Source organism: Carcharhinus amblyrhynchos, chromosome 25 (genome assembly GCF_965287045.1).
Source record: "Carcharhinus amblyrhynchos chromosome 25, sCarAmb.v2.hapA, whole genome shotgun sequence".
NCBI classification, from domain to species: Eukaryota; Metazoa; Chordata; class Chondrichthyes; order Carcharhiniformes; family Carcharhinidae; genus Carcharhinus; species Carcharhinus amblyrhynchos.
The window spans coordinates 22,502,528-22,521,469 of NC_137348.1; the positions used below are offsets into that span (position 1 = coordinate 22,502,528).

Here is an 18,942-nt window from a genome sequence, read left to right on the forward strand (position 1 = left end):
TAGTTTATTCAGCCTCTCCTCATAGCTCAATCCCCTCAACTCTGGTATCAGCCTAGTAAACCTCCTCTGCACTCCCTCCAGGGCCAAAATATCCTTGCGCAGGTGCGGCGCCCAAAACTGCACACAGTACTCCAGCTGCGGCCTCACCAATGCCCTATACAGCTGCAGCAAGACCTCCCTACTTTTATATTCAATCCCCCTCGCTATGAAGGCCAGCATCCCATTCGCCTTCCTGACCACCTGCTGCACCTGCAAGCTGGGTTTTTGCGACTCATGCACAAGGACCCCGAGGTCCCTCTGCACCGTCGCCTGCTGCAGTTTTTCGCCACGTAAGTAATAGTCCTTCCTACCATTCTTCCTACCAAAGTGGACCACCTCACACTTGCCAACATTAAATTCCATTTGCCATTTCCTGGCCCATTCGCCCAGCCTATCTAGATCCTTCTGCAGACTCTCCACACCCTCCGCACAATTTGCCTTTCCCCCAATCTTGGTGTCATCAGCAAATTTCGACACCCTGCACTCGGTTCCCTCCTCCAGATCATCTATATAAATGGTAAATAGCTGAGGCCCCAGCACCGACCCCTGGGGCACCCCACTAGTCACCAACCGCCAATCCGAATAGCACCCATTGACCCCCACTCTCTGCCTCCTATTTGACAACCAATCCTCTATCCACGCTAACACCCTACCCCCAACTCCATGTCCCCTGACCTTCTGCAATAACCTCTTGTGAGGTACCTTGTCAAACGCCTTCTGAAAATCCAGAAAGACCACATCCACCGGCTCTCCTCTATCCACTGCCCTAGACACATCCTCATAGAACTCCAGTAAATTTGTCAGACACGACTTCCCTTTAATGAAACCATGTTGCGTCCGCCCTATCAAGCAATTCCCTTCAAGATGCCTCGCAATTTCCTCCTTAATGACGGATTCTAACATTTTACCTACCACAGACGTTAAACTAACCGGCCTATAATTCCCCGCCTTTTGCCTGGCACCCTTCATAAACAACGGCGTAACATTAGCCGTTTTCCAATCTTCCGGCACTTCCCCGGAATCCAGCGACGTCTGGAAAATAACCACCAAGGCATCCACTATAACCTCCGCCATTTCTTTCAGAACCCTCGGATGCATTCCATCCGGTCCTGGGGACTTGTCCACAATCAGCCCCTCCAGTCTGTCGAGCACCACCTCTCTAGTAACAGTAATGTCATTAAGACCCTCCATTCCTACCACCTTTCCATCGCTAACACCCGGCAAATTATTCACGTCCTCCTCCGTGAAGACAGAAACAAAAAAGTTATTCAAGACCTTAGCCATATCCCCATCCCCTACCACTAACTCCCCTTTCTCATCCTCTAAAGGACCAACGTTCACCCTAGCCAGCCTCTTCCTTTTTATATATTTATAAAAACTCTTGCTATCCTTTTTTATATTAAGTGCTAGCCCAGCCTCATAGCTTCTCCTACCCTCCTTTATCAACTTCTTTGTCAATCTTTGTTGACATTTAAACCTTTCCCAATCCTCTTCTCGCCCACTGCTCTTAGCTACTCTAAATTCCTCCGCTTTTAATTTAACACTTTCCTTCACCTCCTTCGTTATCCACGGCTTATTACCTCTCTTCCTACTGTCCTTTTTAACCATCGGAATAAATTTCTGCTGAGCACCAAGAAAGATCTCCTTAAAGATCCTCCACTGCTCCTCAGCAGACCTACCTTCCAACGCACTCCCCCAGTCCACATTTGCCAATTCTTCTCTCATCCTACCATACTCCCCTCTATTCAAACAAAGGACGCGTGTCCGGGAACCCACTTTCTCCTCCTCCATCTGCACCAGAAACTCCACCATACAATGATCACTCTCTCCAAGAGGATCCTTCACCGCAAGGTCCCTAATTCTACCCGCCTCATTACATAGCACCAGATCCAAGATAGCTCGCTCCCTCGTCGGCTCCAACACACACTGTTCAAGGAAATTATCCCGGCAGCATTCCAAGAACTCCTCCTCGAGCCCACCTCGTCCAACATGGGTCGACCAATCAATATGCAGATTGAAATCTCCCATAACTACTGCCGTCCCATTCCTGCACGCCGCACTTATTTGCGTGTTAACAGCCCGCCCCACCTCCAGATCATTATTCGGGGGCCTACAGACGACACCCACCAGCGTCTTCCTCCCTTTGCTGTTCCTAATCTCCACCCACAATGATTCCACGTTCTGCTCTTTGGCTCCGATATCATCCCTTGCTACCACCTTGATACTATCCTTAATCAGCAGAGCTACGCCACCCCCTCTTTCCTCCTGCCTATCCTTCCTAAACACTTGATAGCCCTGTACATTCATCTCCCAGTCCCTGTCACCTTGCAGCCACGTCTCTGTAATGGCCACCAGATCATATCCATTTGTGTCGATCTGCGCCACCAGCTCATCCACTTTATTCCGAATGCATCGTGCATTCAGATAAAGCGCTTTCATCCCAGCCTTCACCTGGACCCTATTTGCCGTAACGCCACCAATTGGGACATCCTTGGCCTCTTCCCTTACCTGTACCCTATCCTTAACTTTAGACCTCGTAGCGTCACCTACCCTCGCACCCTCCCCCCCCCTAATTAGTTTAAAGCCCTGTCTACAGTCCTCTTTACTCGATTCGCCAACACTCTGGTCCCAGCACGATTCAGACCAACCCCATCCCGCCCGAACAAGTCCCACCTACCCCAATACTGGTGCCAATGCCCCATAAATTCAAACCCATTCCTCCCACACCAATCCCTGAGCCACCAATTCACTTCCTTTATCCTGTCAACCCTACGCCCGTCTGCACTCAGTTCAGGCAGTAGCCCAGAGACGACCACCTTGTCGGTTCTACTTTTTAATTCCATTCCCAGCTTCTCATACTCCCTCCCCAGATCCTCAGTCCGCACTTTGCCTACGTCGCCGGCACCCACATGTACTACAACGACCGGGTTCTCACCCTCCCACTCCAGGTTCCTCTGCAGCCCAGCTGCGACATCCTGTACCCGAGCACCAGGCAGACAACACACCCTTCTGTGCACTTTGTCATTGTGACAAAGGACAGTGTCAATACTCTTCACCCCACTATCTCCAATCACTACTATGTTCCTTTTCCCCTTCTCTTTGCCTATGTCCTGCTGCATCACTGTACCGTGTGCAGTTTGCTCACCAACCTCACCTGCCTCGTCCTCTTCCAGACTGGAAGCAAGAACCTCAAACCTGTTATGCAGATTAAGAGGCTGAGGCATCCGCTCCTCACCCCCCTTCCTCCTCCTCCCAGCAGCCCCCTTTTGTCCCTGACCCTTAGATTTAGCCAGTCTAGGGGCACCCTCTCTCCCCCTGATGAGCCTCAGTGTCTGTAGCTCAGAGGCCAGCTCATCCACCTTGAGCTGGAGCTCCTCCAGCAACCTGCACTTACTGCAGACATGGTCACTGGGAAGGACCCTGGGGTCCGCCAGTTCCCACATCATACAGAAACCACACATCACATGCCCCTCCATTATTCACTGTAATTTTTTATGGGGAAAAAATTTTTTTCCTTGTTTCTTGCTGTAGTAGTTTTGAAAAAATTTTTTTTCCTTGTTTTTTTTTTCAAACAAACTCACCTGGCCTTTTTTCCTCCAAGCCCTTTTTGATATTAAGCCCTATTAACTCACTCTGCTTCCCACTCACTCCGCTGCCCGCTCAGACGCTGCCTGCTGTCTACACCAGGCCTCCTTTTAAACCTGGCGCTGATTTAAAGCAGGCTGGTCCACAAATGCCTTTTCACCACACCCTCAGAATTCTTAAAGCAGTAAATACAATAAATAAATGCTTTAAACAGTTCTACAAAGAGTAAAGTGCTTTAAACTTATTTTAAACAGGTTTTTAACAGGTAAAATCTTAGCTCTCTCTCTCTCAGCTCCAGCAAACAATGGAAGGCTTCACCGTGTGGCCCCTTGATAATTAAAGCAGGCTGGTCCACAAATGCCTTTTCACCACACCCTCAGAATTCTTAAAGCAGTAAATACAATAAATAAATGCTTTAAACAGTTCTACAAAGAGTAAAGTGCTTTAAACTTATTTTAAACAGGTTTCTAACAGGTAAAATCTTAGCTCTCTCTCTCTCAGCTCCAGCAAACAATGGAAGGCTTCACCGTGATCAAAGGTTGCTGGGTGGGAAATAGATTAATTTCATGAATTAGTTCATGGTAGTGAAACGGAAAACTTTGTTCAGTATTTAATAGATTTTTGAATGTTGATGAATTAAATTTAATGTTCACTGGAGATAAACCAAATATTTACCTGGAACACCTCTCCAAATAAATCTTAATTTCAATTCAGAATTTGTTTGTTCAGATTCCAACAGACCAAAGCTGCAGCTTGGTGCAGAGCATTTCTCTGACAAATTACTAATTCACCATTTTCTTTTGGCATATGTTTCAGGTCCCCTGTAAAAGTAATCTGCTTGTCTATTCCCAAAATATATCTGTATCTTGTTTTCTCTCTTTCTGTTGGCTAACAATTTCAATGATTAGTAAACTACTCAATGCAATTGAGTTTACAGTGCACTGTAATTTGTCAATTTGTTTCAAAAAAAGTAGTTGTTTTAACAATATAAATTACTTTGACTTGCTGTTACTTTGCCTATTAATCTGTTTTATTTGGTGTAATTAGATTGGTGTGATCACTGGAAGTAAATAATTACAATACCATTAGCACCTATCAGGTAATTGAAGAGCTTGCAGAAATTACAGTGAAGTTTATAAAGAAGGCAGCCATTCCCAAAAGAATTTTGGAAATCTTGCTCCTATTTGAACTCATGAATGTTTTGGTCTTAAAAACGACTGGAAAAGATGAACAAATTTTAAGTACAAAAATCCTTTTGTTTTAATTCTTTACTGACTTACAAATGTTGCTGGCAAAACCAGTACTTCTATCCTTGAGAAGGTGGTTGTAAGCCGCCATCTTGAACCCTACAGTCCATGTGGTGTAGGTACATTCACCATGCAGTAGGGAGTTTGTAGGATCAAGTGACAGTGAAGGAACAATGACGTAGTTCCAAGTCAGAACAGTGTGTTGTTTGGGGGAGTCATTGTAGATGATGGCATTTTTATGCATCTGCTGCCCTTGTCCTTCTGGATAGTGGAGGTTGTGAGTTTGGAAGGTGTTGTTGAAGGAGGTTTGCCAAGTCACTGCAGTGGATCTTGTTGATGGTAGACACTGCTGGCACTAAATTCTGTTGATCGGGGGGAGTGAATGTTAAAGTAGTAGATTGGGTGCTGATCAAGAAGGCTGCTTTGTTCTGGATGGTGTCAAGTACTGGAATGGCACTCATCCGAGCAATAGTTGCTAACACTCCAGTGGGAATCCACTGTTTCTGTTGACATGAAGTCCTATAATGACACACTGAATATATTCATAATTGCTAATTGCTCTGTCATAAGCTACAAAGTATGGTGTCAGAAAAGTATTGTAATCACCACTAGATAGGAGGAGAACTGATGTATACAGTGGTTAGAATAGGGTTAATGGCTAATATAGTCTGCACTATAGTGAATGCATTGCTATTAATGTGATTCAGTCACTGTCAGTGTTTGATAAAACCACAGTAGGTTGTAGAATTAAGACACTCATTTGTCGCAGAAAATTTAGATTAAATCTTTAAAAATTACAAAGTGTTACATAACATAAGAACAAGGAGTAGGCCATCAGGCCCCTCGAGCGTGCTCCGCCATTCCATAAGATTATGGCTGATCTTTTTGTGGACTCAGCTCCACTTACCCGTCCGCTCACCATAACCCTTAATTCCTTTACTGTTCAAAAATTTATCTATCGTTGCCTTAAAAATGTTCAATGAGGTACCTCAGCTTCTTCACTGGGTAGGAATTCCACAAATTCACAATCCTTTGTGTGAAGAAGTTCCTCCTCAACTCAGTCCTAAATCTGCTTCCCAGTATTTTTAAGCTATGCGTCCTAGTTGTCGTTTCACCCGCCAGTGGAAACAACTTCCCTGCTTCTATCTTATCTACTCCCTTCATAATCTTATATGTTTCTATAAGATCTCCCCTCATCCTTCTGAATTCCAATAAGTGTAGCCCCAGTCTACTCAGTCTGTTCTCATAAGCCAACCCCCTCAACTCTGGAATCAACCTAATGAATCTCCTCTGCACACACACACACACACACACCCCATTGCCAGTATATTCTTTCTCAAGTAAGGAGACCAAAACTGTACATAGTATACCAGGTGTGGCTTCACCAGCACCTTACTCTGCTGTAAAATAAATCCATGTGTGTTAAAGGTAGCATCAGAGGCAGATGCTGAATCCATCATATAAACAATTAACAGTTGCGTTTGATGTTTTGAATAATTAGTGTATTAAGTGGTACTTATAGCTTGCATGTTACTTTTTGAAAGGAAATTGTGATGTCGACAGTTGGAGTTCAGGAGTGAGAAAATTGACCAATGCACATTCAAAAAAGGTGTTGGTAATATGTGTTCTTTTCACAGAAAATAGTTAAAAATGGAAGATCCTATTAATACCTTCTGATGTTTCCATACTGGTACATGGCTTCCTCCCTCTCCCCTATTCATTACTCACTTACCTGGATGAAGCCGCCACTGCCATTAATCCAGTAGCCCAGGCTGCTTTAAACTCTTATTATCCAAAATGAGCAAGTACAGTTTTTGTATGATTACTTTCATTGTTGAAATGCCAGAACTCATTAGAAGATTCCACATACCCTCATTAGAAAGGAAGCTGTGGATAACTTCCTGAATTGTGCAAAATAGCTGTTGTGGTTAATATGATGTAATTGATGTTTTTGATGATAGTGTATGGTCATTAATAATTGCTGAGATATAGGCAATTGTCTGCCTTAAATATAGGTGGTATAATTTGTGGAGAGTGCAATATGAAAATATCTTTGTCTCTTAAACTGCTTTTTATAGAGATTAGCCAGATCATCACCAGTTATGGAATCAGAGTAACCATGAACAGATCTGTGCCAGCCAGTCAGTCACAACATTCCAATCCAAAAAGCTGTTTTAATATCAATAACTGAATTCTAATGGAGAATCCAAAGTAGAAGTATAATAATGTCTTTGGTGTCAGATTTTTGGATCAGAATAATCCTACAGTAGTACACTCTTTACCCTGTACTTTTATCATATTTTCTGATAAGATTGCATTGGGTGAATTTTGTGTTATCGTTGAAAATGACGTTTCAAAAACAATGAAGTAAAAATCATTGCCAGGTCAGTTTTCAGTTTATTCCAACTGCATATCCTTTTAAGTAAAAACACAAATTGCCATATTCCAACTTTGCTGCCTGTAGTTTGAGGGCTGGTCAAGGAAAAGTAACTGCAGATTGCCATGAAGATGGGTTCTCAGTTTAATATACTAATTAAGCTTCATCAGTTTTGGACTCTGTGGTCGTTTTATAAATTAAGGCCCACCAATAACTCTCAACGCGTAGAACCTCATAGCTAGTGAATCAACAACTTACTTTGCAATTGTCATCTTACTGCACAGAACAAGGCAGCAGGGATTAGAACATGTAAATCTGTTTTATTTCAAAATGTTTCACTTTTTTAAATCTGCCTTTGCTTTCAAATCCAAATCTAAATTCTAAATATTTTATGAAAAAGCTTGGTGAGATTCACAAGACTAGGGGCATCCTTAGAAACATTTAGATGCTAGTCTCTTGTATGCTTTTAGGCTTGTTGACAAAATTCTTTAAAGTGAAATGTTCATTTCACTTTAAAGAATTTTAAATGTTCATGTTCATTTCAAATGTTAAATGTTCATTTCACTTTTATTAATGAACTTCCTTTCAGCACTAGTCTAATGTAAGTACAGTAATTTAAACATTTATATTTAGGAAGTGGAAATCAAAATCATGTTACTGCAATGGTGACAGTTGAAGTTATAAAAGGTTTAATTGCAGTTTAATTATAAAAACTTAACTGTCAAACTTTATATTTATAAATAACATAATGAACAAGTTTATTAAAGTTTATTTATTTATTAGCCACAAGTAATGCTTACATTAACACTGCAATGAAATTACTGTGAAATTCCCTGAAGAAGTTCCCCTCCCTACTCTTGTACAAAGCTTTTGCCTCTATTTTCACTTGTGAACCTGACATAATTCTCCTATTCCTCAACCCTCGTGAATTGTCTGTCAGTGCCAGCAGTGAATATAAAGTCTGTACTACAGGGGATTGTGCTTAAAATCATAAGCATTAATTGTTGGGGATTTGTCTTGTTTTTCACAAGTTGGGGCTAAGGCAGGATGTTATTAAACTCACCATAACAATGACAGTTAAGTTGGTTTCCCTGGGATGTAAATGTAATTGGCTCTCAATATTTCTCTAATAAACACAGTAAAATAACACTGCTATGCTTACCGTTAAGGCACGTGGGACCTGTAAATGGTCGGTAACAATCGCACTTATAGCTTGTCCACAGATCCACACACTTTCCATTATTGTTACATGGGTTCTGGTCACACCAGTTTGTCTTCTTGCAGCCAAGTGTAAAACTCTGTGACATATTTTCTGAAATTGTTTCTGGCAATATCATCATTTTATCAATTTCCAAATCTTGCAAGCAACCAGTAAAATAATCCTGAATTGAAAAGTACATTCCTGGGTAGCCACCAATGTGTGAAGTCCGAAATGAATTTGGTGAAGGAAGGGTGGTTGATTCGATGATTTTTGAGCTTGAACAGGTGTATTTTGGACAACTAGGATGTGTTAGGTTTATAAGGAAACTTTTTCCCAGAACAACTGTTAACTGATGCCACTCGCCATCATTAACTTGATAAATGAATGAAATGCTAATTATCTGACCATTTATCACGCCTATGGACATCAGTTGGCCATTATAAAGTTGAATATGTATGTATTCATTGAGTAGATCTCCCCGATAGAATAAGAGCACATTTGGTATTGTTGTCCTAAAGCGGAAACTGATGCTAAATGGTTCATCCCGTGCTGCTGCTCTGCTCTGATTAGTATTTGGCATTTGTACAATCACATAACCACTGAATAAGGAAAAGGTTGTTGATTGTGAACATGTAGTATCATAAAAACCAGGAGGACATTTGCAGTTGTAACTGTGAATATCATCCACCAAGGTTGGGATGCAAGTTGCTCCATTATTACACTGGTGCTCAAGACAGCCAGCTAGTGGAATTGAACAGTCCTTTCCTCCCCATCTGATGCCATCTTCATCCATTGCAGGACAGTGGCATGTGTAGCCTGCAATAACATCTTCACAACTGCCTCCATTTTGACAAGGATTGCTTTTGCATTCATTAATATCAATTTGACATAGCAACCCTGAGGAAGAAAACAAAAATCTTAGAACAGTTTACTTGTAGTTTCAAAACAACATAACTTGTATTCTTGTTTATGCGCTGAATATAAATTACTATTATGTAAAAACAAAAATGAAATTCTGATGGCTTAGTCAAATTGAACCATTTTAATGTGAATTGAATAAATATATATTTAACACTTAAAGGATTCTCTAAAACTAACGTACGCTAAATTATAACCAGATTTTGAAAACAAATGATGATGCATACATCTTTTAATCCTAATGCTGAGAGTTCATGCTTTCCTGGGCTTATTAGGTCTGCTGCTTATAAACTGATACCAACATTATAGCTATTTAAGTGCTAGGATGTGTTTCATTGCTGTAATAACTATAAGTTCTAAAAAATTCTGTTTGCATTTTCTGCTCTAGTTTCTGTTCCTTTCTCTCTCTCTCTCATTTTTAATTTTCTACAACACATCCTTGAAATATGTTTGGGGAGGTAATGGTATGGTGATGTCAGTGGACCATTAATCCCAGGATCCTGGCTAATGCAGTGGGACATGGGTTTAGATACCACCATTGTACTGAAACTTAATTAATAACCAGCTGAAATATGAAGCTAGTCTCAGTTAATGGTCATCTTGACAGCCATCATTGATTGTTGTTAAAACCCATTCAGTTCATTAATGTCCTTTAGGGCAGGAAATCTGTCATCCTTACATGATCTAGCCAACATGTGACTCCAAACCCACAACAATTTGGTTTAAAGTTTTTTAAAGTTTATTTATTAGTGTCACAAGTAGGCTTATATTAACACAGCAATGAAGTTCCTGTGAAAATCCCCTAGTTGCCACACTCCAGCACCTGTTCAGGTATGCTGAGGTAGAATTTAGCATGGCCAATGCACCTAAACAGCATGTCTTTTGGACTGTGCGAGGACATCCACGCAGACACGGGTGAATGTGCAGAGTCTGCACATATAGTGACCCAAGCTGGGAATCGAACTTGGGTCCCTGGTGCTATGAGGCAGCAATGCTAGCCACTTGGGCCACTGTTCTGCCCCATAGTATTGGTTCTGAACTGCCTTCTACAATGTCAGTTCAAGGACAGTTATGGATGGGCAATAAATGCTGGCCTCATCAGTGATGCCCGCATCCCATGAAAGAATAAAAAAATTACCTATTTTCATCCATCTTCATGGTTCCATTTTCCATTTTGGTGAAAATAATTGTCCTTCATTGACTGAAAACTGCTTCCAATGTCCAGTTTTTCAGACAGTTAATGCTGAGTAATCTAACTGTTGATATCGTCCATTTCTCCTTTATGATTCCAAAGCTGTTGCTTGACTCTCCAATTGACTGAATTAGAATTGAGCAAGCAAGACCAAACTCTCTTTTTTAGCTCCTCTAAGTCTCTGTCCTTAACTCCATCAATCTCGCTGATTGCTGTGCAGGCAAGGTTTGGGAGATGTAGGGCTACATGCTGTGTTTCCGTCTATCTAATCCCCTTAATCGTCAATGCCTTTAAATATAACCTGTCTTCATCCCAGCTCTTTTGCTACCTGAGATCCTAATCAAGGTCTTCTTTAGAATTTATTCTTTCATCAAATGTCGCTGTTGCTGTCTAGACCTGTATTTATTACTATACTATTTATCCTCGAAAAGGTGATAATGTGTTGCCTTTTTGAACTACTACTGTCCATGTGGTGTAGATACATGTTAGGAAAGGAGTACTTTGACCCAGAGACAATGAAGGAATGACACTGTGGTTCCATGTCAGGATTGTGTGTGGTTTTGAAGAGAACTTGCAGGTGATGATTTTCCCATGCATCTGCTGCCTTTATCCTTTTACGTGGTAGAGGTCATGGAATTGGAAAACGCTGACAAATGAATCTAGGTTAAGTTGCCTCGAAACTTGACGTTTCTAATGGCCTCCCTGCTTCAATCTTGCAAAACCTGCAATGCATTCAGAAAGCTATGGCTAAAAATTCTTCACTTTCATTATTCCAATCTTCGCTAAGCTCCATTATCTACTTGTGGCTTTACGATCAATTTTGAGATCCTCGTTTTTCATGAACAAAGACTATAATTTTAATACCAAGGTGTTGCACAACTGGGAGCCCAGTGTAAGTCAATGATTAAGTTGTACCTTCTTTGATTAGCAAGTCTTTTACTCTTGTAATTTAGATTGCACAAGGTACCTGTTGATATTTAGATTGAAATGCATCCTGATTTGGTGGTTGGCACAGTTATATCTGAGACAGGAAATTGAAAGCTCAACCTCTGCTAGGCTGCTAATCATGCAGTATTGAGAGTGATATAGTTTTTTAAATAATTAAAACATTGTATAGTTACAATTTTAAAAACATGCCTTCAAAATTAATTTTTCTATCTAGTGGAATCCAGAAGAAATTGTAATTGTAGTACAGCCATCAGGTGGTCCTTTAGAAGGAAACAGTACTGGTTGTGGAATAAGCATAGCCACATTCTTTTACTCAGACATTATTGCATACCAATAAACACTTCATCCATCTCTTTCATTAATATAGTTGAAGAATCTACATCAATATTTCTTTTATTAGGTCACTTTATCACTAGCGATTTGTACCACCAGGGATCTGAACGATTGAATGATTTACTTATTGTTCAAAAAATAATAGAAGTAAATGTTCGCCTGAGTTGTGTTTAAACTAGTTAGATAGGGTGGATAGTGAGAGCCTTTTTCCTCGGATGGTGATGGTTAACACGAGGGGACATAGCTTTAAATTAAGGGGTGGTAATTATAGGACGGATGTCAGAAGTAGGTTCTTTACTCAGAGGGTAGTAAGAGCGTGGAATGCCCTGCCTGCAGCAGTTGTGGACTCGCCAACTTTAAGGGCATTCAAATTGTCATTGGATAGGCATATGGATAACACTGGAATAGTTTAGGTTAGAGGGTCATTAAATTGTTTCCACTGGTCGGTGCAGCATCGAGGGCTGAAGGGCCTGTACTGTGCTGTTATGTTCTATGTTTAGTTTTCAATTTCCTGTATTTCTCATTGACGCTTCTTTACTGAAATGTTCTAACCAGAACATAGTAACATAGTAAAGAGTCTACAGAGGGAAAGTCAGGTTAAATGAATGGGCAGAAACTTGGCAGATGAAATATAATTAAGGAAAACATGAAGTTATGCACTTTGGTAGGAAGAATGAAGAAACTGAATATTATTTAAATGGAGGAAGATGGCAGAAAGCTGCAGCAGAGCGGGATTTAGAGGTTCTTGTGCAAAAACACTAGCATATAAGTTCAGCAGGTAATAGGGAAGGCAAATGAAATGTTGGGCTTTATTTCAAAATGAATGGAGTACAAAAATAAGATTATCTTGCTAAAACTCCACTAGTTAGACCACACCTGGAATCCTGCAAACAGTTTTGTTCCTCTTATCAAAAGAAAGAAATAGGAGGCATCTAGAGAAGGTTCACTAGTTGATCCCAGGTATGGAGGGATTTTCTTATGAGAGGTTGAGTAGCCTGAGTTTGTATTCATTGGAATTTAGAAGAATGAGAGATGATTTTTATAAGACATCTCACATTCTCAGAGAGGCTTGACGGGGTAGATACTGAGAGGTTGTTTCCCTCTGTTGGAGGGTGTAGCACCAGAAAGCATAATCTCAGAGTAAGGTGTCACCCGTTTAAAACACATGAGGAATTTCTTCTCTGAGGGCAATGAATCTGTAGGATTCTTTACTGCAGAGGGCTGTAGAGGCTGGATCGTTAAATATGTTCAAGGATGAGATAGACAGATTTTTAATAAGGGAATAAAGAGTTATTGGGATAAGGCGGGAAAGTGGAGTTGAAGATTATAATATCAGATCAGTCGTGATCTTACTGAATGGTGGATCAGACTTGATGGGCCAAGTGGCCTACTTCTGCTCCTGTGTTTTATGCTCGAGTAGTCTTCAGCTCCTTGAGCCTGCATTCAGTGAGATCATGTCTGATATGTATCTTAACTCCACTAACCTACTTTGGCTTCATATCTTTTATATGCACATTTCGCAAAAATTTATCAATCTCAAATTTAAGATCATTAATTGAGCTGGCATTGACTGCTTTTTGTGGAAGAGTTCAATTTTTCTGCCACCATGTTATCTAACTTTCCTGAAACCCCTGACCCTGATGTTAAAGTTATGTTCCCTTGTCCAACACTATCCCAGCAGCAGAAAGTTTCTTTCTTTCTGACCTATCAATTATTTTCAAAATCCTAAAATCATCAATCAATCCACAATTTAAGTATTTATATTTACATATGTATTTTCTCCTCTTACTTATAACCCTTAGAGCCCTGGTGGCATCCTTCTAAGATCATTATATCATTACTGCTGTGTCCAGAGCTATAAACGGTACTTCAGTTTAGGCCAGGATTTTCGAGCATGTTGTGGTAGGACCTGCTGTGAGAGATTTGGCAGCTCGGCCAAAAGCCCATTAAATTTTGGAGGGTCCAAACAGGCTTGGCTGGATAATCTCACCCATAATTTAACAGGGATTGAATAGCTGAAACAAAACTTCCTCCTCTTTTTATTCTGGTCATTCAGATAGAAAGATTTACATTCCATTAAGCTTAAGATTATTCCTTTATACATCAATGATACTAGTCAGGTCCCAGGTTCAGTTCCCAGCTGTTTCTGATTTGTGGATGCCAGGTATGGGCAAAAATGACAATGGATCTGATATCCATCCCTCCCCGTGTCATTAACAGGCTGTATGTACTATCCAGTTTGATGAATCCATTGCAGTTTCATTGTACTTGTGACTGTGTGGCGTTCCATGTCTAACTTTTCTAGCCTCTGTTCTGACAAATGACTCTTGTGGAACCATTTCTGATTCCTCTTCTATTTGTATTTGTTCCTGGTGTTTTCAAAACAGTGTAGATTTTGTGCTAATTCACTTCTTTATTAATAAATAAATTCATTACTTTATTATCCCCATCCTTGTGTTGAGATTTTCTGTGATATAAACTGTGTTCATGTGATAAACTTTGAAAGACTATCTCAAACAAAGAAATTACACAAAATCACAACAGAATCATGTAGTATTTTAAAAAAGGCCAACATTTAAAATCACTGGATTCTCCCCTCCTCACAATTCCCTTTTCCCATATTTAAAAAAAACTACAAGAATTAATCTCAGCACTGTATGATTGGAAAATCAGCCAAAATTTTAAATTGTACAAGAAAATCAAAATTCACGTGGAACATATATTACCAGTCTTTTGCATGCATAAAATGTTAAAAATGTGGAATATAGATACAATATTCTAAATGTATACTGAATATTTGTTGAGAGTTTTGGTATACACGTTTAAATTTTAAAATTAAATTTCAATACGCTGCAGAAAATTTCCTAGCTCTTTATTAGACGATTTGCATTTAAAATTAATGCAAAGGTAATTATTATGCAGTTGAGATCACCTGGGATTATCTTTGAAGACCCTGAAAAATTACATTGTATTTTTCTAAGCATAAGTTGTAAAAAACAACTTCCAGCAAAAGCTTGAAAACTAAAGCAACAGCAGATTTTCTTTCATGCGTATCTTTCCTGGAACACAATCCGCTCTATTAAACTGCAACAGCAGGTTAAAATTAAGCTTCTATTTCACAAAAAGGCAGTCTTAAATGTAAAATCAAATAATGATGACACCAATACCTGTAATTAGAAAAAGTCCACAAAAGAATACGTGAAAAAGGAAAGATTTCATTGTGGTTTTCCTCTCTGCATTTGTACATGTGTCCGACCATAACAAAACACTGAATGTATTTGTGCTATCCTGGTGCCAGTCAGGCAAAAGCGATTAGTAATTAAACCAACCAATATAGAGAGGGCTTCACTTTAATATAAGTTGGTCTCACCAGTAATCCGCCTCCTCTTTATCCCTTACCCAGCTGGATCCTATCGGGACTGACATGAAGAATGCTTGTTTCCTCTCTTTACTGCATGTTATATATTGCTGCAAAGACCAATCACCATCAATTTGACCTAACATTTCTTTGAACTTGCAGGATTTTCTATACTAGGGAAATAAGTTAGAGATACACAATTGAACCTTAGACTGTTATAGCCATCTACTTTCACGGTTGCACTTTTCAATGCACAGTCCAACTTTTAAGTCTGCAACAGGTGCAGCAGGCACATTGTATCGTGGAATTAACTGCTCATTGGACTTGTGTTTTATTTTTGATTGGTCTGTTCTACTCTACCAGTTTCATTTATCAGGGAAGTTAATATACTTCACTTGGGGACTGAGCCATAAAGAAAATGGCTTCGTATATGCTATGCTTGAGCTATGCATGGAGTTGTTCCAGTGAATTGTTCTAGGCTGCATTTATGAATGAAGATAGTTCTGTAATTTCCCTTGTTCATTTGTTTATGAACTTTTTGTTTTACAAAATGACTCAATCCACTGTTCATATCACATGGCAACCAAACCTCATGCACAGTGTCAACTAGAAAAGCTGCAGCATAACAATCACTCCCTAATTTTTAATTGAGCTGTCATGCCTGGCTCCCTTCCTCTCCAGCAGCTCCTGCCCTCCTGTGCTTCAGATCCAGAACACAAAACTAGTGAAAACAAAGGCATTACATGGCTAACTACAATATAGGAATGGTTTCCTTCAAAGAATGCATTAAGAGCAAAATGGCATCTTTGCTATTTGTATATTAACATGTCTCTATAGCAGGAGAAAAGATCTGTTCATGGAAAGCATGGGTAACAAGAGTGCAAACAATACTATTGTACATTATGGATGTTTTCTGTGTTAAACTGATTATATTCATGTGTTGTTTGTGCTCTTGCAACTTTTCCCAAAGTACATAAGTTTCAGCTTCATTATTTGTTCAAATGTTATCTCGCCAGTCAGATTCTATGTCCTTACTCTGTTTACAATGTTCAACATTGTAGATTTCTTAGTCTGAAAGGTGGCGCATACATCTCGAGAACAGTGACCGACAAGCCTCTGAAATGTTGAAGTTTACATTTTAAAACAGCATTGGAGCATTATTTAAATATGTTCTGAATTATCATTTATGTTTTTATTCTTCAAAATATTTACATACTAAGCACAACTGATTAACAGGAACAGTGGCAGCAGAGATTTATGTTTGACTATCCTCAGTAAGTGAAAAATTAAATCTAGGCTAGCACGATTGCAGGATCTGAAGCCCATAATTAAATCAGCAAAACCTTCATTTTCAAAATTCATAGACGTAAATAACTAAAGACATTTCTTTCCTCTGTATGCAGAGCAGCGTGAAACACTATTACAAATGCAAGGGCTGAAAACACAAGTTTGGGGACCTCTATTACCCTGGGAAAATATATATTCATGATGCATTGATTCTTTACACTAAATATCCCATAATGCATACTTAACTAAAGTCTTCCAGCACACAGTACTTTATGAGGCATTATGATATCAGTCATGCTTTGTACTAATAAGTATACAGAGGAACTGGTCTTAATACCAAACTTCAAAATATGCAGAGTGATCTATAAATTCACAAGAAATATTTTCAATATCCATGGCTAGTTAGGAATGGTTGCGGTTCAAATGAAATGGAGCCGGATAAGAACTGATTTCCCCTATTCCTCCAGAATGACAAGAGAATCATTTTTACTTAAGGTGTGTAATTGGCATTAACTCAATACCACCCATTCTACAACACTGGTCATAGTTAAAATCACCACTGCATTTTTACAGAGTGTGTCATCTTTTGACCTGGTTAAGATATGAAATTTATCCAAGGTTTCAGATAATTGAGTTTGCAACCTGTTTGAGGTTAGGTATTGAAATGAGTTGTTGATTGCCCTCTTCTTTAGGGCTTTCTGAACAAAACTCTCCAGCATTTATATTTATGCAGTGACAGTACTACGCTCTCGCATGTGTATTACAAATGATGCCATTCTTGGATGGAGTCAATTGTAAATCATGTCATGCTTGCATGCAGTGTATTGCAAATGTAGTTGCTGTATTACTACTTAAAACATGAATTACTTAGTTCAACTGAAACAGAAGCTTCATGAGATATTGCTATACTCAGCACGTTGCCAGTTTTCATTTTCAACAGATAATAAGCTCAATATTTTGAAAGGAAACAAAACTTCAAAAACAATAATACTCTTAGATAAATTGGGGAAATCTATTTTATCCTGGTATGATGTAAAACTGTTTGCTGAATATATTTTATGCTGATTCAGGTCCTTATTTTAGTCATTATCAGCTTCCCTAAATCCATGGACTTAACTGCCTGGGGTCAGGGGTTAACTTAATCATAATCTGTTCCATCTGAAATTGGTCAGCATGGGGCATTCAGTCAAAGCTTTAAAGTCTGATCAAATTCTGACTCACTAGAGATCTGAAGTCCTACTCTTTGATTTGCTCTGTTCCTCAACTGCAATGTTTCTGGAATTTTTCAATGGTTCTGTGATGCTAATTTGATGTAATAAGCAGCAACCAGAAGTTTAAACAGTGTGACCATGGCTGGACTAATTTACACAGCAGAGAAGATTAGCCTCTATTATTTTGCTGTCAGCTCTCGCTCCCACGCACATTCATTCAGCCCACTGAATTTAAGAGAGGGGTCAGTGTGACTAAACCACCTGCTGCTGTTTATTCAGCTCCACTGAAATCTTTTCAAAACTTGTTTTGTAAAACTAAAAATGTGACCTTGTCTTTTAGTGTCTTGTATTTTCTCATTACTAAATTTTGCTCGACTTCCCCAACTGTAAGTCAAATTTGGATCAAAGGTCAGTAACCACCAACTACCCTTCTCTGAAATGTGCATTAGAAATCTTAGCAGAGTATGTGGGGTCTCAATGAAAGCCTCAGAAATACTTCATTATCCATGAAGAGAATTGAAAAATTCTACATAATTACAGAGATTGAATGAGCAACCATATTGATTCTATTAATCTTCTTTCATTATATGTCCAATATATGAACTGAAAGTTTCTGTAGTCCTCTTCCCTTCATCAGAAAAGTTTGGGTACTGCTGCATGATTTATATCTGTGTTTATTAGGTGAATCGTGACAATGCTGTGAATAGAAGATTTAACTACCCATTAAACCATGTATTTTCCAAATGTTTACTTGACAATGGACGTGTAGCTTTGTGTTTTCTGAGAGCAATGAGCTGCTTGTGTATCTTCTGTTCACATTCAGACTGAATGGATACCCATAGATCCTAGACCAAAATGGGCATGATCCTGAAGAGTCATGAAGGTGTAGATGAAGAGGATGTTTCCTCTTGTGCGATAATCTAGAACTGGGTGTTGCTGTTTAAAAATAATGGGTGGCCCCATTTAATGATGTGGAGATGCCAGCATTGGACTAGGGTAAACACAGTAAGAAGTCTCACAACACCAGCTTAAAGTCCAACAGGTTTATTTGATAGTAAACCCACAAGCTCTCAGGGATTGCCCTTTCGTCAGGTAAGTGGAGAATTCTGGTCTCAAACAAAGCATATAAAGGCGTTCACCGTTTACAGAATACTAATTAGAATGCGAGTCTTTACAGCTAATCAATTCTTAAAGGTGCAAACAATGTGAGTGAAGATAGCATTAAGCATAGGTTAAAGAGATGTGT

At 39.5% G+C, this 18,942-nt stretch overlaps 1 protein-coding gene across 4 annotated transcripts in view; it reads right to left on the bottom strand.

Annotated features, from left to right (window-relative positions):
* LOC145358179 (protein crumbs homolog 1-like) overlaps window positions 1-18,942 on the bottom strand; it is a 243,980-nt gene that overhangs the window by 95,708 nt on the left and 129,330 nt on the right. For all 4 annotated transcript variants that reach the window (XM_080211931.1, XM_080211929.1, XM_080211930.1 and 1 more), the window contains one exon: window positions 8,411-9,346. In XM_080211931.1, coding sequence (XP_080068057.1) covers window positions 8,411-9,346 — 936 coding nt within the window. The remainder of the gene's footprint in view (window positions 1-8,410; window positions 9,347-18,942) is intronic.